This window comes from Chiloscyllium plagiosum, chromosome 9, assembly GCF_004010195.1.
Source record: "Chiloscyllium plagiosum isolate BGI_BamShark_2017 chromosome 9, ASM401019v2, whole genome shotgun sequence".
Lineage (NCBI taxonomy): Eukaryota > Metazoa > Chordata > Chondrichthyes > Orectolobiformes > Hemiscylliidae > Chiloscyllium > Chiloscyllium plagiosum.
This window is the reverse complement of record NC_057718.1, coordinates 73,099,895-73,125,954: the sequence shown is the minus strand read 5'-3', so window position 1 is coordinate 73,125,954 and position 26,060 is coordinate 73,099,895. Positions and strand designations below refer to the sequence as shown.

General features: G+C 42.9%; 1 protein-coding gene and 1 long non-coding RNA gene across 2 annotated transcripts in view; one reads left to right on the top strand and one right to left on the bottom strand.

The window, feature by feature from the left end:
* The window catches only part of LOC122552939, a 13,257-nt gene extending 10,035 nt beyond the window's left edge, over nt 1-3,222 (bottom strand). Inside the window, exons 1-2 of the long non-coding RNA XR_006312559.1 lie at nt 3,136-3,222; nt 2,098-2,226 (exon numbers count right to left, since the gene is read on the bottom strand). This is a non-coding gene — a long non-coding RNA (uncharacterized LOC122552939). The remainder of the gene's footprint in view (nt 1-2,097; nt 2,227-3,135) is intronic.
* Nucleotides 3,220-26,060, top strand: part of LOC122552938 (zinc finger protein 292-like) — a 193,982-nt gene continuing 171,141 nt past the window's right edge. Inside the window, exon 1 of the mRNA XM_043696213.1 lies at nt 3,220-3,451. Within this exon, the coding sequence (XP_043552148.1) occupies nt 3,323-3,451 (129 nt within the window). The 5' untranslated portion in view covers nt 3,220-3,322. The remainder of the gene's footprint in view (nt 3,452-26,060) is intronic.

Below are 26,060 nucleotides of genomic sequence, written 5' to 3'. Positions count from 1 at the left end.
CCACAAGGATCTGTTTTGGGACCACTGCTGTTTGTCATTTTTATAAATGACAGACGCAGACATAGGTGGATGGATTAGTAAATTTGCAGACGACACTAAAGTTGGTGCAGTAGTGGACAGTTTGGAAGAATGTTGCAGGGGGACTTGGATAAACTGCAGAATTAGGCTGAGAAGTGGCAAATGGAGTTCAATGCAGCTAAATATGAGGTGATGCACTTTGGAAAGAATAACAGGAAGGCAGAGTACTGGGTCAATGGAAAGCTTCTTGGTAGTGTGGATGTGCAGAGGGATCTTGGAGTCCATGTGCATCGATCCCTGAAAGTTGCCACCCATGTGGATAATGCTGTTAAGAAAGCATACGGTGTGTTAAGTTTCTTTGGTAGAGGGATTGAGTTCCAGAACCGCAATATCATGTTGAAACTATACAAAATGATGGTGCGGCCACACTTGGAATATTGTGTACAGTTCTGGTCACCCCATAACAGGAAGGATGTGGAAGCATTGGACAAGGTGCAGAGGAGATTTATCAGGATGTTGCCTGGTCTGGAGGGAAGGTCTTATGAGGAAAGACTTGAGTCTGTTCTCATTGGAAAGAAGAAGGCTAAGGGGGGGTTTGATAGAGATATACAAGATGATAAGAGGATTAGATAGGGTAGACAGTGAAAGATGTTTTTCTGGGATGATGACATCAGCTTGTACAAGAGGACATAACTACAAATTGAGGGGTGATAGATTTAATACAGGTATCAGAGGCAAGTTCTTTATGCAGAGAGTAGTAAGGCCGTGGAATGCCATACTTGCTAATGTAGTCAACTCAGCCACATTAGGAAGATTTAAACAATCCTTAGATAAGCACATGGATGATTTTGGGATAGTGTAGAGGGACGAGCTGAGAATACGTCACAGGTCAGCACAACATCGAGGGCCGAAGAGCCTGTTCTGCGCTGTATTGTTCTATGTCGATACCTCTCGATTTTGTACATCTCAATGGTGTCTCTCTCAATCTTTTCTGCTCAAAGGAAAACAACCCCAGTCTCTCCAATCTTTCTTCATAACTGAAAGTTCCAGCCAGGCAACATCCTGGTAAATCTCCTCCAGTGCTATCGCATCCCTCCTATAATATGGATTCTAGAACTGGTAGAACAATTATCTAGTTGTGGCCTGACCAATATTTTATACAGATCACAACTTGTCTCTGTCTAGTTCTCTGTCAGTTGAGGGAAAAGGAAAATGCTTATTAATGAGGTGAGATTAGGCACAAAGTACATGCAAATATGCCTCTTGCTGCTCACTAGTGAGAATCACGCTTCACCATACAAAGCTCGGCTGCAGAATTTGACTCTTTCTATATGTCAAAAGTCTCATCACTGCCATTCTCACTGTATTTTCCCAACAAACTCACCATTGGCCACATCATTAAAGGGCTAGGAGATTTCCACCCATTGCTTTCAATAGACAGAAATTCATAGCAGTTTCTAAAGTTAATTTTTAATTGCTGTTCTCCTTTGCAAGTATATTTGCTATATTCCTATATTTTTTCATTCATTGCATACTCTTATCTCTCCTAGGCTGCTGTATTTCAATTTCCATGCATTGCATCTTTTTGAGCTTGATACCATCTCTTCATGTTTTAAAAATTAGATTAGACACCTTACAGCAAGAAAACAGGCCCTTCAGCCCAACAAATCCACACCAACCCTCACAATGATGCCCTGCCCTGCATGACTGAGCATCCCGTGGAGGGACTGCTCAAATTCTCCAGCACCAGGAAATGGTTATAGTAGGTGACCCGACCCCTTTTACAATACATAAAGAATCATTAAAAATTTAATCCTTTTGTCCTCTTTTGGAGATCCCAGTCGTCAAACACCCGTTTGCAAAATTTTAAAGCCGTATACTGGTAGAGCTAGTTGTGCTGAATCTTATTTTTGATATGGGAAGACTTCAGTAACTTCTACAGTGTCTACCAATAATAATATAATAATGGAAATGTAAGTGGTTTGCTAGGGTGGGCTGTAGGCTGATTTTTGGTCTAGCTAATGTTGAGGAATGTTTTATGTGCAGAGCTGAAGAAGTTAAAGATAGTGTGAAATTTACTTGAAACCGGGCCCAAAACAGCACAGTAGTCAGCATATCTCCAGCAGCTGCAGTCCTCACTTTCTCCAAGTCGTCAGCATATTACAAGTAGTAGATAGTTAGATAGTCATGTGACTCTTGCCCCTCAGCCTGTTAAGATAAAGATTCAGAGTTGAAGCTCAGCCATAAACCATTCTGGAAGTTGTCACAGCTGTGTTCCATTATCAGCCTGAGGTAGACAGTGAAGCGAGATGATGCAGCCACACAACCTTGGACTCTCAACATAGAAAAGGGGGTTAGTATCTAATCAGTTCCAATTGATTGCTCAAATACCATAATGTTGGAGTGGCAGGATAGTAACAGATTTTGCTGAGCATTCAAGTGCGATGGATTTTCCAAAGGGCTTTTTAGTTGGAGTCAAAAGCTTTTCACAGATCAACACAAGCCATGGGGGTCCCATGGCCTTTGGCTATCCAATAGATGAAGAATGACCTGTAGAGATATAACGCTGATAGTCTCAAATTCTCAGATGTTGGGATGAATAGCTAGTACTATTTTCACTTTCTGACAATGGTGAAATACCATTCTCTGGCAACCAGAGGACTTTGTGGGAGGATGTTCACAAATACCTGAATCGTCTCATCAATGAAGACCTATTTCCTGAGATAGTGTAGTTTCAGGCCAATCAGGGGAATTCACAAATGCTTCTATTGCTTGACGATTCCAAGTGTTCAGAACAGTACGAACAGCTCCAGTATATGAATTTGTTGTATATATTAAAATGCGCTATTAAACTATTGTTTTTACAACTTGCTTCACTATTGGTACTTGCATATCTTTCTACGCATTGAGAAGTTTACAGACTGGAGAGATATTACTGTTTCGGAGTGAAATTTAAGTTCAAGAGGTATGGTCACCTCAAATTCACTTCTACATTTAAAAGGCTGAAACGCCGAATATTTCAACGTGTTTGGCATCTTTTTGGTCATACGTCTCGCCTCTGAAATGTAAGCGAAACCATAACTATTTCGTTACGCAAGATCCCGGCAATATACTTACCTACGGTCATTTTCCTTTCCTACCTTCGAAAGAGCTTAAACCTGATGACAACGCCTACACCCACTCACGTGGTACCGCCATTTTCGCGGTTTCCCCACTCCTGAGGTCCGTGGAAATCGACCAACCAGCAGCGTAGCGTAGCGGACGTCACAGCGTGGCGCGTAACGGGCACGAGCGCAGCAGAAAGATGGCGGACAGGGAGGTAGATGCGGACGTTAAAAGCCTGACGGACAACCTACGAGAGCTGGCCAACGAGTTGTTGGAGCTCGGCGTGTCTGTGCAGTCTTCCGGGGATTACTGCCAGCGCTTCTGTCAGGTTAGTAGTGAATTTGGTGGGAGGGTCTTTGCGCCTTTAATTAGTGGAGCCTCCCTCTTATTGCAGATGTATAAATATGTGTTCTGGAGGGGGGCGGGTAACGGCTCTTAGCATTGTCGTTCTTTGTTAATTACGGCGATTTTTTTTTGTGTCGAATATTCACGGCCTTCTGTGCGCCACTGCGATTACTTCCACTTCCAAATCCGCCCCTGATCCTTCTTTGTTTTCGTTGCGGTGGTGGCATATGTTCGCTGCGCAATATCTTTAACTAAAAAAAGGTTGAAAGCGGCAGTGTGTAAATACAAGAAGGGGGAGGGGATGGGAGGAGAGGCGGGGGATGGGCTAGGCTGGAACGCACAGACGATACAGCTGATTGTAACTCCAGTGGGTCCCAGAACCTTGCTCGCCATCCCTCTTGTGACTTAGCCCGTTTCTTTCTTGAGTGCTTTTTTTTTGAAAAAAATTAAATATATTGATCTAATTTTTAAATGTAGAGAGCTGAACTTTAGTTAGTTGATGGATCCGAACATTTTTGCTTCCTTTTTATTATGCAATCTACAACAGTCTTGAAAAGGAATTTGTATTATTGTGTATTCCATCTTTCTTTCAGATAATATTCAAAAGTTAATTTCGCCCGCATTGCAAAACTACTTTATGGAAAGTTTTCATGTGGAACTGATGTGCATGCAATCCACAAATTTCTAAAAAGGTGGAGATAAGCTTAATTGAGTTGTAAAGAATCTGTTGATTAGTGGAAGATTATTTACAGTCCATGCAAAGATGCTTTAAAATAAAATAACCAGTGACATTATTTAAATTACTTTTACTACTTTTGAGGTAGAAGTGACCTGTACAAGAAGGATGGATTGCACCTAAATTGGAAAGGGACTAATATACTGGCAGGGAGATTTGCTAGAATTGCTTGGGAGGATTTAAACTAGTAAGGCGGGGGTGTGGGATCCAGGGAGATAGTGAAGAAAGGGATCAATGTGAGACTGATACAGCTGAGAACAGACGTGAGTCAAACAGTCAGGGCAGGCAGGGAAAAGGTAGGACTAATTAACTGCATTTATTTCAATGCAAGTGGTCTAACAGGGAAGGCAGATGAACTCAGGGCATGGTTAGGAACATGGGACTGGCATATCATTAGCAATTATGGAAACATGGCTTAGGGATGTGCAGGACTGGCAGCTTAATGTTCCAGGATACAAATGCTACAGGAAGGATGGGAAGGGAGGCAAGAGAGGAGGGGGAGTGGCCTTTTTGATAAGGGATAGCATTACAGCTGTGCTGAGGGAGCATATTCCAGGGAAGTTATTTGGGTAGAACTGAGAAATAAGAAAGGGATGATCACCTTATTGGGATTGTATTATAGGTCCCCCAAGAGTCAGAGGGAAATTGAGAAACAAACTTGTAAGGGAGATCTCAGCTATCTGTAAGAATGATAGGGTAGTTATGGTAGGGGATTTTAACTTTCCAAACATCGACTGGGACTGACATAGTGTTAAAGGTTTAGATGGAGAGGAATTTCTTAAGCGTGTATAAGACAATTTTCTGATTCAGTATGTGGATGTACCTACTAGAGAAGGTAAAGGGTTGGCTGGAAAATGGGAAGCCTTCAGAAATGAGATAACAATAATCCAGAGAAAGTATATTCCTGTCAGGGTGAAAGGAAAGGCTAGTAGGTATAGGAAATGCTGGATGACTAAAGGAATTGAGGGTTTGGTTGAGAAAAAGAAGGAAGCATATGTCAAGTATAGACAGGATAGATCGAGTGAATCCTGAGAAGAGTATAAAGAAAGTAGGAGTATACTTAAGAGGGAAATCCAGGAGGGAAAAACAGGGACATGAGATATCTTTGGCAAATAGAATTAAGGAGAATCCAAAGGGTTTTTACAAATATATGAAGGACAAAAGGGTAACTAGGGAGAGAATAGGGCACCTCAAAGATCAGCAAGGTGGCCTTTGTGTGGAGCCACAGAAAATGGGGGAGATACTAAATGAATATTTTGCATCAGTATTTACTGTGGAAAAGGATATGGAAGATATAGACTATAGGGAAATAGATCTTGCAAAATGTCCAGATTACAGAGGAAGCAGTGCTGGATGTCTTGAAACGGTTAAAGGTGGATAAATCCCCAGGACCTGATCAGGTATACCTGAGAACTCTGGACCTCTTGCTGAGATTTGTATCAGCGATAGTCACCGGTGAGGTGCTGGAACACTGGAGGTTGGCAAAAGTGGTGCCACTGTTTAAGTAGGGTGGTAAAGACAAGCCAGGGAACTATAGACCAGTGAGCCTGACCTCAGTGGTGGGCAAGTTGTTGGAGGGAATCCTGAGGGACAGGATGTACATATATTTGGAAAGGCAAGGACTAATTTGGGATAGTCAACATGGCTTTGTGCACGGGAAATCATGTCTCTCAAACTTGATTGCATTGTTTGAAGAAGTAACAAAGAAGATTGAGGGCAGAGCAGTAGATGTGATCGATATGGACTTCAGTTAGGTGTTCGACAAGGTTCCACATGGGAGACTGATAGCAAGATTAGATCTCATGGAATATAGGGAGAATTAGTCATTTTAGATACAGAATTGGCTCAAAGGTAGAATACAGAGGGTGGTGGAGGGTTGTTTTTCAGACTGGAGGCCTGTGATCAGTGGAGTGCCACAAGGATCGATGCTGGGCCCTTTTACTTTTTGTCATTTACATAAACGATTTGGATGCGAGCATAAGAGGTACAGTTAACAAGTTTGCAGATGACACCAAAATTGGAGGTGTAGTGGACAGCGAAGAGGGTTACCTCAGATTACAAGGGGATCTGGGCCAATGGGCTGAGAAGTGGCAAATGGAGTTTAATTCAGATAAATGTGAGGTGCTGCATTTTGGGATAGCAAAGATTAGCAGGACTTATACACTTAATGGTAATGTCCTCGGGTATGTTGCTGAACAAAGAGATCTTGGAGTGCAAGTTCATAGCTCCTCGAAAGTGGAGTCACTGGTAGATCGGATAGTGAAGAAGGCGTTTGGTATGCTTTCCTTTATTGGTCAGAGTATTGAGTACAGAAGTTGGGAGGTCATGTTGCGGCTATACAGGATATTGGTTAGGCCACTTGGAATATTGTGTGCATTTCTGGTCTCCTTCCTATCGGAAAGATGTTGTGAAACTTGAAAGAGTTCAGAAAAGATTTATAAGGATGTTGCCAGGGTTGGAGGATCTGAGCTACAGGGAGAGGCTGAACAAGCTGGGGCAGTTTTCCCTGGAGCGTCAGATGCTGAAGGGTGACATTATAGAGGTTTACAAAATTGAGGGGCATGGATAGGATAAATAGACAAAGCCTTTTCCCTGGGGTCGGGGAGTCCAGAACTCGATATGGACTTCAGTTAGGTGAGAGGGGGAAGATATAAAAGAGATCTGAGGGGCAACTTTTCACGCAGAGGGTGGGAAGTGTATGGAATGAGCTGCCAGATGATGTGGTGGAGGCTGGTACAATTGCAACATTTAAGAGGCATTTGAATGGGTATATGAATAGGATGGGTTTGGAGGGATATGGGCTGGGTGCTGGTAGGTGGGATTAGATTGAGTTGGGATATCTGGTCGGTATGGACGGGTTCGACCGAAGGATCTGTTTCCATGCTGTACATCTCTATGACTCTGACTCTATTCAAGTTATTTGAAAGGCACATCTCAGCTATGTCTTGACTCTGGTGAACGTACCCAGCTATTTAATGTGAAGCTGTAGGTACTTCACAAATGTACAAGTGTAGGTGGAGGAAGTATTATGTTATTCCATATCAACTTATGAAGGTTCTTGTGGCACAGGAGGCTTGGATTGAAATCCCACCTGTTCCATAGGTATGTCATAACATCTGTAAACAGGTTGATTTTCAAATAACTATAATTCATTCATTCTACATTGCAATTTTCCTTTTATAATCAATCCCAAATTTTGCTTCCTTTGTAGTTTTGCATACATGTAAAATGCAGGATACAAACTCCAAGATGTCAGGAAAAGTTGGCCAAAAACAAAGTTTGACTGATTTTAGCAATTACAAATGAGACCTACTTTCAAATAGATGGAATTTTGATCCCCAATATGTTATAACTCCTGAGGTTTGGTATAATTTTGTTTGCATGGTGTTATCCTTGAGCCCAACCTTTAGCTGCTATTATGATATTAAATGCTTACCTCTTAATTTCAGCTTCAGTGCAAAAGAGAAGCTGCAACATATATTTGGGAAAGCGATACTTGCAAGAAATGAAAGCAGAAATTCAAATCCAGGTGTATGATTCTGCTGATCACAGGCTTAGATGATATGGTTAATGATGTTATCCAAAATCATGCATGTCAATCACTTATTCGTTTGCACACATCTTTTGTTCATCAATCTACTGCTATGGTTTTAGAGTGAATGTAAAAAGTTAACATTTCACTGGTGCTATTGTAAAGAAATAGCTGGCAAGAGTTGTTTGTACTTAATTTTATTGCTTTCTTGAGCTGTGCTTTTTTTGTGGTTAAAGATATTAACAATAGAATGTTATTCCAGTGCTGTCATGGAGTTTTACTGTTGGATATCAAATAACTATTTGTTTATCTATATGTTATAACTATATATACTGACTTGGTCAGTCCACAGATCAGTCAAAAGCATATTCATACAGTTGTTCTCCTGTTCATTTCTCTCTCTCAATCCTTCTGTTATGTAAATGCACAGGGGCACTTGTCAGCATAACTTTATTAGTAATCCTTTCAGTGATAGAACATTTTATAGTTAATGGGCCATGTCTAATTTTTTTCTCTCTTGTAATGACATTGCTGATCCATGCACTAAATCCACACACAGCTTTAATAAATTACGCAGTCACAACAGGTGTGGTCAACGCCTCAAGCTCCGAAGTCAGAAAATGAGAGCTATTAGAAAATGGCTGCAGAGCTCAAGTCTTTTAACCATATCTTTGGTTTTAAAAAGGAATGCTTTGTGTTTCACTAAATGCTTTTTAAAAACAAATATACAGTGTAGTGTAATGTAATTTCAGTAACGGAACGAGGACATACCACAACCAAAAGGACTAGCCACACTACCATACATCAGGAGCATCTCAGAACTGACAGCCAGACTACTGCGACCCCTAGGACTCATAACGGCACACAAACCAACAGCCACGCTCAGACAACAACTCACCAGAACGAAGGACCCGATACCCAACATGAGCAAAACTAATGTAGTGTACAAAATACCATGCAAGGACTGCACAAAACACTATATAGGACAAACTGGAAGACAGCTAACAATCCGCATACATGAACATCAACTAGCCACGAAACGACACGACCATCCTTAGTAGCCACACACGCAGACAACAAGCAACATGAATTCGACTGGGACAACACTACTATCATAGGGCAAGCCAGACAGAGAACAGCCAGGGAATTCCTAGAGGCATGGCATTCATCCACAAACACATCGACCTGGACCCAATATACCAACCACTACAGCGGACAGCTGAAACTGACAACCGGAAGTGGCAGGGACAGACCACTATAAACACCGGAGGAAACATCAAAGAAGCGCTTTGCAGGAGGCTCCCAAGCACTGATGATGTCGCCTAGCCAGGGGACGAAACGTTTGCAACAAAAACTTCCAGCTCGGCGAACAGAACCACAACAACGAGCACCCGAGCTACAAATCTTCGCACAAACTTTGAACAGATTTAATATGGCTGTTATGCCTAGGTCACTACCATAATTCCTCCTCCTCCCCCCCCCCCCCCTTCCCAAAATTATGCTCAAGCACATGCAGACAAGCACACACTTTGCCAGGATCCTACCATTGACCGCTGGACTTTCATGTGATTTGGCCCTAAGTTCTGAAATTCCGTCCCTAAACTTTTCCAACACTCTGCACAAAGAAATTCTTAAATTTACCTTTGACTAAATTCTATGTAAGATGATGTACATGAATATTTTTTCATTCTAATTATGGAAAACTGAAAAATTTTCAAGATCGTTTCGAATTCTGTGGCATTATCTGTGCTCGTGCTCTAAGAAGGAATAGGGTTTTTAACTTTTGTATAAAAGTGTTTGCTGAGCTTTTCAGGCCTAGTTCTTTTTTCACTTTTTTTTTTTCCCTATTGTATTGCAACAGGAATAGATACAGCATATGGAAGATTTCATCAATTTCTTGATCATAGAACAATGCAACTAGACTGTGTGTCTAATATTCTATTATCTGTTAACAAGAAGTCATACTTTTGAAATGTAAATTGTCTTGATCTTGAAATAACAAAATATCAGTTTCCCAATTGCCCATACCATGAATTGTTGGTAGTAGCACTGGACTCTGTTAACTATCGTGGACTGATATCATTGCTACTTGTATTTGAATGCAGTGCAATGTTTCAGTAAGAGTCTATAAGTTTCTCTACAGTTGTAAAGCTGTATAGGGCACATTTGTTTTATTGGAGGCCATTCGGAAAAGGTTCGCTAGGATGATCCTTGGTATGGATGGATTGTCCTGTGAGCAAATTGGCTTTAAAAGAATGAGGAGAAAGTGAGGACTGCAGATGCTGGAGATCAGAGCTGAAAACGTGTTGCTGGAACAGCGCAGCAGGTCAGGCAGCATCCAAGGAACAGGAGAACCGACGTTTCAGGCACAAGCCCTTCTTCAGGGCTCATGCCCAAAACGTCGATTCTCCTGTTCCTTGGATGCTGCCTGACCTGCTGCACTGTTCCAGCAACACATTTTCAGCACCACCAATCTGGTCTATTGCATTTGCTGTACCCAGCATGGCCTACTGGAACCAAAAGAGAGAATGCTGGAAAATCTCAGCAGGTCTGGCAGCATCTGTAAGGAGAGAAAAGAGCTGACGTTTTGAGTCAAACTGACCCTTTGACAAAGCTTTGACTCGAAACGTCAGCTCTTTTTTTTCCTTACAGATGCTGCCAGACCTGCTGAGGTTTTCCAGCGTTTTCTCTTTTGGTTTCAGATTCCAGCATCCGCAGTAATTTGCTTTTATGGCCTACTGGACATTGGAGAAGTCAAATGTAGACTGAGTGACTGCTTTGCACAACACCTCCAGTTTGTACACCAACATGACCCTGACCTTCTATAACCAGTCATTTTAAAACTGCATCCTGCTTACCTGTCTGTCCTCTGCATGTTGCAATGCTGCAGTGAATCACAGTGCAAACTGGAGGAACATCTTCAGACTTCGTATTGATTTTAATACTATTTTTTAGGTTGTGAAGTCATCTCTTCCCTTTCTTTTGGCTTTGCTTGTCACTATAATCTCCTCTGTTGTCCTGGTGGAGGCAGATGTGATGGCATTTAAAGAACTTTCACATATTTGTGTGCTCATGTAAGGAATGTTGGGTTGTGGGCCAAGGGCAGGTAGAAGGGATTAGTTTAATTTGATATCATGATTGGTACAACATTATGCATCAAAGGCCCTGTTCCTATACATTTATGTTCTGTCACAATTTCCCCCCCGACGTGATCGACGATGCCCTCCACCGCATCTCCTCCACTTCCCGCTCCTCTGCCCTTGAGCCCCGCCCCTCCAACCGCCACCAGGACAGAACCCCACTGGTCCGCACCTACCACCCCACCAATCTCCATGTACAGCGCATCATCCGCCGTCACTTCCGCCACCTCCAAACAGACCCAGCACCAAGGATATATTTCCCTCCCCTCCCCTATCAGCTGTCCGTAGAGACCACTCCCTCCGCGACTCCCTTGTCAGATCCACACCCCCCACCGACCCAACCACCACTCCCGGCACCTTCCCTTGCAACCGCAGGAGGTGCAACACTTGCGCCCACACCTCCCCCCTCACTCCTCTCCAAGGCCCCAAAGGAAACTTCCATATCCGCCACAGATTCACCTGCACCTCCACCCACATCATCTACTGCATCCGCTGCAGCCGGTGTGGCCTCCTCTATATTGGGGAGACAGGCCGCCTACTTGCGGAGCGATTCAGGGAGCACCTCTGGGCCACCCAGACGAACCAACCAAACCACCCTGTAGCACAGCATTTCAACTCACCGGATAGTTAGGTCAGGATCACAGTGCAGCAGACTGGGATCACGGATAGTTAGGTCAGGATCACAGTGCAGCAGACTGGGATCACGGATAGTTAGGTCAGGATCACAGTGCAGCAGACTGGGATCACGGATAGTTAGGTCAGGATCACAGTGCAGCAGACTGGGATCACGGATAGTTAGGTCAGGATCACAGTGCAGCAGACTGGGATCACGGATAGTTAGGTCAGGATCACAGTGCAGCAGACTGGGATCACGGATAGTTAGGTCAGGATCACGGTGAAGCAGACTGGGATCACATTTAATTAGGTCAGGATCACAGTGAACCAGACTGGGATCACGGGCCTTCACCCTACTCCGACCTATCACCCTCACCTTGACCTCTTTCCACCTATCACATTTCCAACGCCCCTCCTCCAAGTCCCTCCTCCCTACCTTTTATCTTCTCCTGCTGAACACTCTCTGCTCATTCCTGAAGAAGGGCATGTGCCCGAAACGTCGAATCTTCTGTTCCCTAGATGCTGCCTGACCTGCTGTGCTGTTCCAGCAATAAAGTTTCAGCTATGTTCTGTCATAGCCTAATTCTTAACACCTCTGTCCAGTATTGACCTTGTGGTGGTTGTGGGTGTTTTCGCCGAGCTCGTAAGTTGATTTGCAGATGTTTCATCCCCTGTGTAGTGACTTCAGTGCCTTGGAGCCTCCTGTGAAGTGCTGTTGTACTGTCTGTTCTGGAATTTATTTGATTCTGTTCTTGCTATTTTTGTTTGCTTGTCCTGTAATCATTGTGTTGTCACCGTTGAATTTGTGGTCCTTGTCATTTGTGTGGTACTAAGGTCATGGCTGGTCATGGCATTCAGTGGCTAGTTGGTGTTTGTGAATGTAGATTGTCTGTCTGCCTGTCCGTCATAGTGTTGTGTAGTCTTTGCACGGCATCTTGTAAATTGTAAGAGATCCACATTTTTGTTCAGGACTGCCTCAGTTACCTGAACTTTGTCGCAGGATCTAACCTTGCATTGATCTTGCCTTACACCCATGCAGGAACAAGAGTTCATAAGGTATAGGAGAAAAATTAGGCCATTTGGCCCATCGGGTCTGCTCTTCATTCGATCGTGGCTGATATTGACCCGGTTTTCCTGGTGTCTCCTCTCAACTCTGCAACCCATTGCCAATTAAATCGGTCTAACCCCTCCTTAAATTTGCTCACTGTCCCAGCATCCGCTGCACTTTGGGGTAGGGAATTCCACAAAATCACAACCTCTTTGGGAGGAGTAGTTTCTCCTCAACTGATTTAAATTTGCTACCCCTTATCCCAAGATTGTGAACTCTCATCCTAGAGTGCCCCACAAGAGGAAATATCTGCTCCATGTCTGTTTTATCCGTACCTTGTTTATTATCTCAATTTGATTTCCCCTCATTCTTCTTAATTCTAGAGTATAGGCCTAAACCCCTCATCTTGTGATAAACCCCTCATCTGATACATGTCAGATACTTTAGGGGCATTTAAACGATAGGCACGTGGAAGATAAGTTAGTTTGATCTTAGTATGGTATAAAGTCAGCACAACACTGAGGATCTCTACTGTTCTACGTTCTAAATTTGTCTTGCACATGATGGGTATAGGGTTTTTTATCCTGATTTGTCTGAACGTGGTTGTCAGTTTATGGGCTGTCATGAATCTGAATAGTTGGAGAAATCTGGCTGTCAGTTCAGATTTTTTTAATGTAAGGTAGCGTGGATAGTGAGTTATGTCTTCGCATTGTTTCTGCCAGGCATCCGCGGATGAAGTTGTAGAGATATCCATCCTTGGTGAATACTGTTTAGAGGTGGTGTCCTTCCCTTCATAGGTAGGGAGTACTGCTGTGTGTTGTAGCCCTTTTTTGAATAGGGTCCTAATGCAGCTTCTCTTGTGTTCGGGTGGCTGCTGTTGGATTGCAGGACCTGGTTGGGTGTGGCTTTCCTATGGGCGGCACGGTGGCAGTGGTTAGCACTGCTGCCTCACAGCGCCGGAGACCCGGGTTCAATTCCCACCTCAGGCAACTGACTGTGTGGAGTTTGCACGTTCTCCCCATGTCTGCATGGGTTTCCTCCGGGTGCTCCGGTTTCCTCCCACAGTCCAAAGATGTGCACGTCAGGTGAATTGGCCATGCTAAATTGCCCGTAGTGTTAGGTAAGGGGTAAATGTCGGGGTATGGGTGAGTTGCGCTTCGGCGGGGCGGTGTGGACTTGTTGGGCCGAAGGGCCTGTTTCCACACTGTAATGTAATCTAATCTAATCTAATCTAATCTGTATACTTTTGTGGTGCATTCAGTGGTGTTCTTTCTACCATTGCATCCGCAAATGGTTGATTGGTTTCCTCCTCCTCTAGTAAATCTGATCCTTGTGAGCATGGTGTTGAGTATCTGGTGTTCTCGATTTCTGATCTCTTTAATGATAACCAAAATGTTGTCCACGTATCATCTGATCCAGAGTTTGGGTCAGATTTATGGAAGAGCTGTGTCCCAGTCTTTGTTCCAGTCACTCTACGGAGTATTTGCCAAGAACTGATATTCCTGCCACAAATCTCTTTAATGGGCCTATTCTCTCCCTAATTACACCTTTGCCCTTCATGTATTATGGAATCGTTTTGGATTCTCCTTAACTCTATTTGCCAAAGCTATCACATGTCCCCTTTTTGCCTTTCTGATTTCCCACAAATTTACTCCTATTGTCCTTTAGGAATTAGCTGGATCCCAGGTGTCTATACGGGATGTATGCCTCCTTTTTCTTGACCAGAGCCTCAATTTCTCTCGTCTCTAGTTTTGTACACCTACCAACTTTGCCCTTCACACTTATAGGAGCTCAGTCTCTGAACTGTCGTCTCATTATTTTGAAGGCCGCCTACTTCCCAACTGTTCCTTTATCTTTGAACCGCCTCCCCCAATCAACTTTCAAAAAGGTCTAATATCATCAAAATTGGCCTTACTCCAATGTAAACTTTAACTTTCAGATTAGGTTCATCTGTTTCCATAATTATTTTCAAGTTTATGATCACTTGCCTCAGTGTTTCCCACGGGCACTTCAGTCACTCAAGCTTATATTGGGAAACAGGACAGGGCAAGTATTGGTCCTTCTCTAATAAGTGCATCCACATATTGACTATTAAAGTTTTCTAACAGTAATTGCATTCCTCACCATCCAAGCTCCAACACTGGCAGTACCAGTCAATGTTCGGAACATTAAAATCCCCTACCATTACAACTGTATTATTCTTTCAGACATCTGAGATCTTCTTTCATATTTGTATCTCCATTTCCTGCTTACTATTAGGTGGGGCTGTAATACAATTCCAACAAGATGATCATCTTTCTTATTTCTCAGTTCCATCATTGGATGGTCTCCCAGGATTATCTTCCCTAGGTATAACTATCCTATTTCTCTAACCATAAGTGCCTCCCTTTCTATCTTTCCTCAAGCATGTACGCCCTGGAATATTAAGATGCCAGTCTTGTCTATCCCTGACTCACATTTCTATAATAGGGCATGATTGGGATATCATAGGTAAGGCAGATGACCTTAGCTATCAGGTCTCTTGCATTGAAGTAATTGCAGTTTGATTTAGTACTAAAGTAAAGAGAAAGAGGAGTCTTTGAAATGCATGTTCAGATTCCCTAAGTAGGACAATGAGACAATTCCTTTAATTACTGAGGTATGGAATAAGAGCAGGAATGTTTTATTAGAACTGATGGAACAGTAGGTACAGTGCTTGAGCACAAGAGACTAAGAGGAGATTTAATTGTTTGTAAAATTGAGGAGCTGAGATGTAGAATAGAAGGGTCTATTTTCCTTATCAGGGAAGGCAGTAAACTTAAAGTAATTAAGGATTACTTTTTTAGGATTATAGGGTAGTTGAGACATTGAGTCTAGAAGTTACCACCATAAAAGATGGTGTAGTTAATGAAATGTTTGTGTTAGTTTAAAGAAAAACTGGAATATGCATATGAAATGCCTGAGGGGTAGGACTGTTCAAAATTTGGATTAATCTGGAAAGTTCTTCCAGCAACCACAGAGTCTTCTCTGCTGACAGTTCTAATGTTTCTAGTTATTTACTTTATTAGCTAGTTTACAGGATGCTGGTGTTGATAAATGACCTCACTGTGTCATCATCTTTCCTTAACATTTGGTTCACAAAGCACGTTCTTCCCTGGATCCAGCCCCATATGGAGAGGACTGTTGAGCAATTAAAACACTATTTTAGTCATTAAAATTGCACATTTACGCTTGTTTGTAAAACAATTATTCTGCAGGTATAAAATGTAACTGGTACTGTATGCTGTTATGAAAGTCTAAGTGTGCACTGTGTACCTTTTTTTGAGAGGGGAAGCTAGTAAGGACTGATAAAGTGCAGTGTGCTGAATGAGTTAAAAATGTAACATTTGGCTGAAACAAATAGTTGTTGCCATGGAACAAAAATTAAAATTTAGCCAATCAGTTTAAATTATGCCCCAAATATCCAAATCCAGTATAATTTGGGTTTTAATGTTTGGGATGAATCAAACTAGTAAAAAGATCCGATGTTTTGGAGTATAAAACAGGTCACTTTGAACAGTTAGGGGAGAACAGCAAAGACAGCCAAGCAAGCACCAACAATAAGACCAGCCAGATAACTCAAAGGCATCTGTTAAAAAGAAATTTGTGCAGCTGAAGACTAAAGCCAACCTAGAGAAATCTACAGAGAAAGTTCGATATCCAAAGTCAACAACTGGGTTTGAAAGGGATTTGCCTTAAATGTAAGAGAATTTTATCGGACCAGTATTGTAGGTGGTTAAAAATAGTTTGAGAAAGGAGTTGTAAATAGTTGTTTAATATTCTCTTTTGCACTTGAGAAAAAATTTAAAATTTTATTCTTTTAAATAGTGACATCTGGATTAGTTCTTTGCCTTGAAATTTAACAGATTATGGTGCGAGGTGAGCTTTTCTGTCTGGTTTAAATTAGCAGACGGGTTTATCCGTATCGTAACGGTATCTGAATACACCTTTTTTAAATGTATGTTTTCAAGAAGTTGATGAATTATATTGTATTATTTTTTATTTGAAAAAAGCAAATGATTGTAGTGGACTGCATGATTGGACAAAGTTTTTTAGAGGGGACTTAGTTATGAATTTAACAGTTAAAGGTGGAAAAAGGAATCCAAATATCTGTCCTATTGTCCTGGGACATGTGCAACCATTTGTTTTAAAGCCCCTTTTTTAAGGGTGGGGGGAGGGGGGGGCGGGAAGGAGAGGGGAGAAGGAAGTATTATGTACATGTATGTTCCCACAAAATGAAATTTATGAACATCATTTCTGATAGCTTTCCTTTGGCCAGAGTGGGGGTATTCTAAATGGAGTGTTTCATTGAAGTAATGAAATTACAGTCATGATAGAAAATTGGTATCTCTACAGATTGCACTTTATCACCCAGATTTCCTGGTTGCTATTGTCTTTCCCTGCTGATTTTATGGTATATCGCTCATTAGGCCCTGTGGGCCTCATTGGCACTGCTTGAAAATTTATAAGTAAAATATGAATTTTTATCTTGAATTTTCTATGCCATATATGGCACTTGTATCTTTTGTTGTGGTTCTGTTCGCCGAGCTGGGAATTTGTGTTGCAGACGTTTCGTCCCAGGTCTAGGTGACATCCTCAGTGCTTGGGAGCCTCCTGTGAAGCGCTTCTGTGATGTTTCCTCCGGCATTTATAGTCGTTTGAATCTGCCGCTTCTGGTTGTCAGTTCCAGCTGTCCGTTGCAGTGGTCAGTATATTGGGTCCAGGTCGATGTGCTTATTGATTGAATCTGTGGATGAGTGCCATGCCTCTAGGAATTCCCTGAACTACGAAAGCAACCACCCCAACACACACAAAAGAAGTTGCATCAAGACACTATTCAAAAGGGCCACAACACTCTGCAGTACACCAGAACTGCAAAAGGAGGAAGAACACCTACACAATGTATTCGTCAAAAATGGATACCCGCGCAATTTCATCAACAGATGTCTAAGGGAAAGACAACGGAACGAGGACATGCCGCAACCCAAAGGACTAGCCACACTACCATACATCAAGAGCATTTCCGAACTGACAGCTAGACTACTGTGACCACTAAGACTCAGCACACAAACCAACAGCCACTCTCAGACAACAACTCACCAGAACGAAGGACCCGATACCCAACATGAGCAAAACCAATGTAGCGTACAAAATCCCATGCAAGGACTGCACAAAACACTACATAGGACAAACAGGAAGACAGCTAACGATCCGCATCCATGAACACTAACTAGCCACAAAACGACACAACCAGCTATCCTTAGTAGCCACACACGCAGATGACAAGCAACATGAATTCAACTGGGACAACACTACTATTATAGGACAAGCCAAACAGAACAGCCAGGGAATTCCTAGAGGCATGGCACTCATCCACAGATTCAATCAATAAGCACATCGACCTGGACCCAATATACTGACCACTGCAACGGACAGCTGGAACTGACAACCAGAAGCGGCAGATTCAAACGACTATAAATGCCGGAGGAAACATCACAGAAGCGCTTCACAGGAGGCTCCCAAGCACTGAGGATGTCACCTAGACAGGGGACGAAACGTCTGCAACACAAATTCCCAGCTCGGCGAACAGAACCACAAAAATGAGCACCCAAGCTACAAATCTTCACAAGCTTTGAACTTGTATCTTTTTCTAAATTTGAACTTATCTGCTAAATGTTCAATTTTAAGTAAAGGTTAACAAAAATTATTTGGAACCAGCCTGCTGTACCTGGTTTTCAAAGTAAACCAACTTGGATAGTAAGTTAAATATGCTGTCTTTCTTCTGAAAATAAACTGCAGAGAAAAGCATCAAGTGGAAATTAAAATGTGTGGGAAACTGTTGAAGTTATAAGGTGAAATTAGCACTTATTAAATTAATTTTTAAATCCCTCAACAATGTAGGCAAGCTCTTTGCTTTGGTATGAAACACATTCTTTTGAGCTCTTGGGGCACATTCTTTTGGAAACAAATGTGAGGGAAAAGGAATAAACCCCTGAAGGCAAATCAGTTATGAGCATTTTTGTGCATACTGAGATTTTTTTGATCGTCTTTTTTTTTTATTTTGTTTGCAGACCATAATTTGTATATTGTCTTTTATAGCAAGTAAATATCTTGAAGAGTGGAGTCTGTAGTATTGTGTAGTGATTTAGAACCTACCATATCTAAACATGAGTAATTGATTGCAATGGTAGCAATGTTATAAAAAGGGCTGTTACATCTCAATTTGATATTCGAGCACATCAAGTGCATCATACACTTGCTAAACCTTTTAGCTTGTAAAGTGTTTTGTTGATGCTTTAAACATTTTAAAGCACACACTCTCCTGCGCGTGTCTAAAATGTGAATTCTTACTTAGTGTAACATTAAACATAAGCTGTAGCATCCAATTTTTGCAGGTCAAGGTGCTGACATGCTGATCTTAGTCCAGCATGCTTTTGGTCTCAATAGACAGAAATTTAAATCTATCTTTCACTTTTTTTTCAAGCATTCCCCTAGAGAGGGGTGAAACCAATGAGGGTAGCATTGGTGAGATATTTCAGCCTTTTAGGTATTCTTTTTGAAGCACTGCTTTTGTTACCTTTTTGCTGTTGAGGTGGTGGATTTGATCAGGTGACAATTGGTTGTCAGCATGTCATTGAATATCCCTTGTTCATATAAAGAAAATAGGCCATTTGGTCCTTTAAGCCTGCTCTGCCATTCAGTATGATCATGGCTGATCGTCACTGTTCCTGCAGTTTCGTGAAACAGAATAAAAGAGAACCTTTGGCCCATCAAGTCTGTACTGCCAAAATCCTACTATTACATTTTCCATTTTTCCATACCTAGGCCCATAGCCTTCAATGTTATGACACTGAGAGTGCTTACAGTTTAAAGGGTGTGCAGTTTCCTGCCTCAACTACCATCCCAGGAAATGAATTCCCAGGCTCCTTTATCATGTTTTCCCTCAAATTCCCTCTAAACCTCCTGGCTTTCATTTTAAATTATGCCCTCTTGGTAAGAGGGGCATTTGGTTGGGTATATGAATAGGAAGGGTTTGGAAGGATATGGGCAGGGTGCTGGCAGGTGGGACTAGATTGGGTTGGGATATCTGGTCGGCATGGACAGGTTGGACCGAAGGGTCTGTTTCTGTGCTGTGCTATGACTCTAAGAGAACAGCTGCTTTCTATCCATCCAGTCCACGCCCCCCATCAGATCGTCCTTCAGCCTTGCTCCAAGAAAACAATCAACTTATCCAACCTGTCTTTATAACTATTACACCAACCTTTTGCACCCCCTACATTCTTCCTATAAAAATGCACACAGTACTCCAACTCTAGCCTACCAAAGTATTGTAAACTTCCAATATGTCCTTCCTGCCCTCTTAATCAATGCCATGACTGATAAAGGAAAGTTTCTTATGTCATTTTTACAACCAGCTGGAGCTTTTGTTTGACTGCTCTGGAGCTGCAAATAGACTCACTGGAGCGTCCGCAATGCTGAGGTCGTGGATAGCACGTTTAGTGAACTGGTCACACCGCAGGTTAGAATTGCTGAGGGAGACAGTGAATGGGTGACCAAAAGACTGAAAAAGAGTAGGAAGGTAGTGCAGGTGTCCTCTGCGGTCATCTTTCTCCAAAAGAGGTATACCATTTTGGATACTGTTGGGGGAGATGGTTCACCAGTAGAGGGCAGCAGTTGTCAAGGTCATGGCACCATGGCGGGCACTGTTGTTCAGAAGGGCGGAAAAAGACTTGTAGGGCTAAATTCATAGGGGATTTTATTGAGAGGGGAGTAGATGTGTGGTTCTGTGGCTGTAAATGGGACTCCCGGTGTTAAATGGCATGTTACCTCCCAGGTGCTCGGCTCAGGGATGTCACTGTCACTAAAAGGGGAGGGTGAATAACCAGTTGTCTCGGTGCATATAGGCACCAACGATATAAGTAGAAAACGAGATAAGGTCCTGAAAGAAGTCAGGGAGCCAGGAGAAAAGTTAGAGGAGGACCTCCAAGGTAGTGATCTCCGGGTTACTACCTGTGCCGTGTTCTAGCCAGCGTAGAAATGAAAAAATAGGCAGGATGAACACATGGCTTGAGAGGTGGTATTGGAAGGAGGGGTTCAGATTTGTTGGACGTTGGTTCCGGTCTAGTTCAGATGTAGACCGTCCATTTTGTAATTGTGCCACCTTCCCCAGAACCAGACCCAATGTCCTTGGGGGAGTTTTTGCTACTGCTGTTGTGGAGGCTTTAAACTAATGTCAGGGGACTGGGAACCAGAAGAGAAAACAAGTAGGCAGCGAGGTGGAGACTAACAATCATGAAGATTGCCTACTCTTCCCTTTATTAAGGCTGAGAGCAGATGAGCGCAAAAGAACTGGTGGCCTGAAATGCATCTACTTTAATGCAAGGAATATAGTATGTAAGGCAGGTGAACTTAGGGCTTGGATTGGTGTCTGGGAGTATGACATTATTGCAATCACAGAGACTTGGTTGAAGGAAGGGCATGATGATTGGCAACTAAATGTTCCAGGATATAGACTGTTCAGACAGGACAGGGTGGGAAGTAAAGCTGGGGGGGATGGATTGCATTGCTGGTCAGGGACGTTATCACTCCTATGCTAAAGGAGGACACTATATGGAGGTCGTGGGTAGTGAGGTGTTATGGGTGGAGCTGAGAAATAAGGGTGTGGTTACATTGTTGGGGCTGTATTACAGGCCTCCCAACAGTGAGCGTGAGGTAAATAACAAATGGATAAATGGATTATGCAAAGATGTAGAGGCAATAGGGTAGTGGTGATGGGATACACTTAGCGTCAGAGATCTGGATGTGATAGAATTTGTAAGAAGCGTTCAGGAGAGTTTTCTAGAGCAGTATGTCAATAGTCCGACGAGGGAAGGGCCATATTGGATCTGGTACTGGGGAATGAGTCAGGACAGGTGGTAGAAGTTGTTGTGGTGGGGGATTTCTTTGGGAACAGTGACCACAATTCTGTAAGTTTTTAGAATACTCGTAGATAAAGAAGAGAGTGGTCCCAAGGTAAGAGTATTAAACTGGGCCAAGGCCAATTATATCAAAATTAGGCAGGAGCTGGGAAATGTAGATTGGACACAGCTATTTGAAGGGAAATCCACATTTGATATGTGGGAGGCTTTCCAAGATAGTGCAGGATCGGCAAGTCCTGCTGAAGGGAAAGATTCGTGAACCGTGGATGACGGGAAGTTGTACGACTAGCCAAGAGGAAAAGGGAAGTGTACATCCCTACATAAGGTCTAGGCAGCTAAGAACAGAATGGGCCCTGGAGGAATATCGGAAGAGTAGGACAAGTCTTAAATAAGGGATCAAGCGGGCTAAAAGGGGTCATGACATAGTTTTAGCAAGCAGAAGTAAGGAGAATCCCAAAGCATTTTATTCTTGTACAAGAAGCAAGCTGGTAACTAGAGAAAGGATTGGTCCACTAAAGGATAATGAAGGAAGACTGTGTGTCGAACCTGAGAATGGGTGAGATTCTGAATGATTACTTTGATTAGATTAGATTACTTAGTGTGGAAACGGGCCCTTAGGCCCAACAAGACCACACCGACCCTCCGAAGAGCAACCCACCCAGACCCATTCCTCTACATTTACCCCTTCACCCAATACGCTATGGGCAATTTAGCACGGCCAATTCACCTAACTTGCTCATTTTTTGGATTGAGAGGAAACCCACGCAGACACTGGGAGAATGTGCAAATTCCACACAGCCAGTTGCCTGAAGTGGGACTTTGCATCAGTGCTCACTGAGGAGGGGAACATGATGAATCTTGAGATTAGAGATAGAAGTTTGATTTGTCTGGATCAAGTTGGCATAAGTAGGGAAGATGTGTTAGGTAGGCTAGAGGTTATTAAGGTGGACAAATTCCCAGGACCGTATGGAATCTATCCCAGGTTGCTGAGGGAGGCGAGAGAGAGGAAGTAGCTAGGGCCCTGACAGATATCTTTGTGGCATCCTTAAATATAAGTGAGGTGCCGGAGGACTGAAAGGTTGCTCATGTTGTCCCCCTGTACAAGAAAGGTAGTAGGGATATTCCGGGTAACTACAGACCAGTGAGTCTGGTGTCAGTGGTGGGAAAGTTGCTGGAGAGGGTACTGAGGGATAGGATCTATTACATTTAGAAAAGAATGGGCATATCAGTGATAGGCAACATGGATTTGTGCGGGGGAGATCGTGCCTTACCAACTTAGAGCTCTTCGAGGAAGTGACCAAGTTGATAGATGAAGGAAGTGCTGTTGATGTCATATACATGGACTTTAGTAAGGTTCCCTATGGTAAACTAATGGAGAAGGTGAAGTCCTATGGTGTGCAGGGTGTTCTAGCTAGGTGGATAAAGAACTGGTTGAGCAACAGGAGACCGTAGTAGTTGAAGGGAGTTGCTCGAAATGGAGAAAGATGACCAGTGATGTTCCACAGGGGTCAGTGTTGGGGCCACTGTTGTTTTGTAATATACATAAATGCTCTGGAAGAGGACACTGTTGGTACGATCAAGTTTGCAGGTGACCCGAAGATTGGTGGAATAGCAAAGCATAAGGGACTGTCAGAGAATACAGGAGGATATAGATAGACTGGAGAGTTGGGCAGAAAAGTGGCAGATGGCTTTCAATCCAGACAAATGTGAGGTGATGCATTTAGACACATCTAATTCGAGAGTGAATTATACAATGAACAGAAGAGCCTTGGGAAAAGTTGGGCAGGGAGTGCAGGTCCATTGTACCCTGAAGGTTGCTACACAAATGGATAGAGTGGTCAAGAAGGCATATAGTATGCTTGCCTTCATTGGATGGGGTATTGAGTATAAGAGCTGGCAAGTCATCTTAACATTGTACAAGACATTGGTTCAGTTGCGTTTAGAATACTGTGTACAGTTCTGGTTGCCACATTACCAAATGGATGTGGATGCTTTGGAGAGGGTGCAGAGAAGGTTTACGAGGATGTTGCCTGGTATGGAAGGTGCTAGCTATGAAGAGAGGTTGAGTAGGTTAGGTGTGTTTTTTTTTAGAAAAAAAGGAGATTGAAGGGGACCTGATTGAGGTTTACAAAATCATGAAGGGTATGGACAGGGAGGATAGAGACCAGCTCTTTCCCAGGGTGAAGGATTCAATAACGAGAGGTCACGCTTTCAAGGTGAGAGGTGGAAAGTTTAAGGGAGATACACGTGGCAAGTACTTTACACAGGAGTGGGCGTCTGGAACGTGTTGCCAGCAGAGGTGATCGAGGCAGGCACAGTATATTCATTTAAGATCTGTCTGAACAGATGCATGAGTAAGTGGGGAGCAAAGGGATACAGATGCTTAGGAATTGACTGACAGCTTTAGACAGATTTGGATCAGCTCAGGCTTGGAGGGCCGAAGGGAGTTTTCCTGGGCTGTAAATTTTCTAACCCTACTAACCTTCAGGGAACTGTGGTCAAGTACCCCAAGGTCCCTCTGTTTCTATTAGCTTCTTGGTGTCATTGCCATTAATTGAGTACCCCCTTGTCTTGTTACTCTTCAACGTGTGCCATCTCATGTACTGTTTTAATCAAGGTTCAGCCTGTAATTATCTCCAGACCCGGCCCCTCAAACAAAGCTTAGAACATAAAACATAGAACAATACAGCACAGAACAGGCCCTTCGGCCCACGATGTTGTGCCGAACATTTGTCCTAGCTTAAGCACCTATCCATGTACCTATCCAATTGCCGCTTAAAGGTCACCAATGATTATAATTCTGACTCTGCCACTCCCACAGGCAGCGCATTCCATGCCCCCACCACTCTTTCTGGGTAAAGAATCTACCCCTGCCATCACCCCCCCCTCCCCCCCATACCTTCCACCCTTCACCACCTTAAATTTATGTCCCCATGTAACACTGTTGTACCCGGGGGAAAAAGTCTCTGACTGTCTACTCTATCTATTCCCCTGATCATGTTATAAACCTCTATCAAGTCACCCCTCATCCTTCGCCGTTCCAGTGAGAAAATGCTTAGCACTCAACCTATCCTCGTACGGCCTATTCTCCATTCCAGGCAACATCCTGGTAAATCTCCTCTGCACCCTCTCCAAAGCTTCCACATCTTTCCTAAAATGAGGCGACCAGAACTGTACACAGTACTCCAAATGTGGCCTTACCAAGGTCCTATACAGGACCTTGTTCTGTTCTGTTCCTTTTTACCGCAAGCTGTCCCAAGGTCTGCAGGTCATTCCAGCTTAATTTAACATTGATAAAAGAATAAAATTAATGAAAAATCAGTGAGGATTCTAAAACTTGTTAAATCTGCCTAAATCTCCAACTCTTCCTTACTCCTTGCATTAGTCTGCTCAAGAACTTCAGTTCATCTTTTCAAATTCTGTAATTTACATCCTCATGTGAAGTACTTGCATTCTGTAAAGTACTCATTTAACACTTTGGATTAGTGGTGCTGGAAAAGCACAGCAGTTCAGACTGCATCCGAGGGGCAGTAAAAACAACATTTCGGGCAAAAGCCCTTCATCAGGAATACAGGATGGAGTTGACATACTGTTTGTTGAGAGTATGAATTCTCCTGAGGATGTAGTACAGAAGGGGTCCTTTGCAGTTCTGGGAGTGTGTGGCCCTCAGCTGAGGCAGGGCTGACTGTAGAGAGGTTAGGTGCCGGTGCATTGCTGCGAGCGTGGAACGGAGGATCTTTGAAGGAGAACCATTGCTGGTGTTTTAGAATCTGTGTGGTCTATACGGTTTGTCTTGTTCGGTTCCAAACTCTGCTGGTTTAAAGATGGTGTGGAGTCCATGTGGGATGAGTTGGTTATGGAGGCAGGCACTGAGGAAGCAAATTTGGCTGTAGTCATGAATTTGTTTCAGGACATGGTTGAAGAGCTTCATGGCAGAGGAAATGACCTGGGAGTTGCAGTGGGAGAGGGACTCCCTGAGATTCTTGTAGAGAGAGGAGGAAAACTTCAAAGCAGGCATCCTTGCAAGAGGATTCGCAGTAGGGTTAAAATCAACTAGGTAAAAACAGTGACTGCAGATGCTGGAAACCAGATTCTGATTAGTGGTGCTGGAAAAGCACAGCAGTTCAGACAGCATCCGTGGAGCAGTAAAATCGACGTTTCAGGCAAAAGCCCTTCATCAGGAATACATTCTACATATGTACTCTGGCTTCATGCACATATTGCCACTCACCCTTTTTGATCCCTTTTTAGTCCTAAGAGTTGTCTAATTTTCTTAAACTTTAAGCGTTTTGAGTTCAACTGCTTTCTGTGGCTGATGATTACATGCTCTAAGTGAAGAAATTTCTCTTCTTAACCTTAAATAGCCTATCCTGTATACTTTAAAAGTAATTTGTTGTAATCAAGCAAGTGTTACTGTGAGATTTTGTTTTTCTTGCTAGTGGAACAGGATGCTAACTATGAAAGCTTCAAGTCATTTAAATTTAGTCAGACATAGCAGGACACAGCCAGGAGTTTTCTCCTTTACTATTTTATCATCCCCTTCCAGAGTTTCACTTTCTTCCCAAGTCTGACATTGAAATATCTT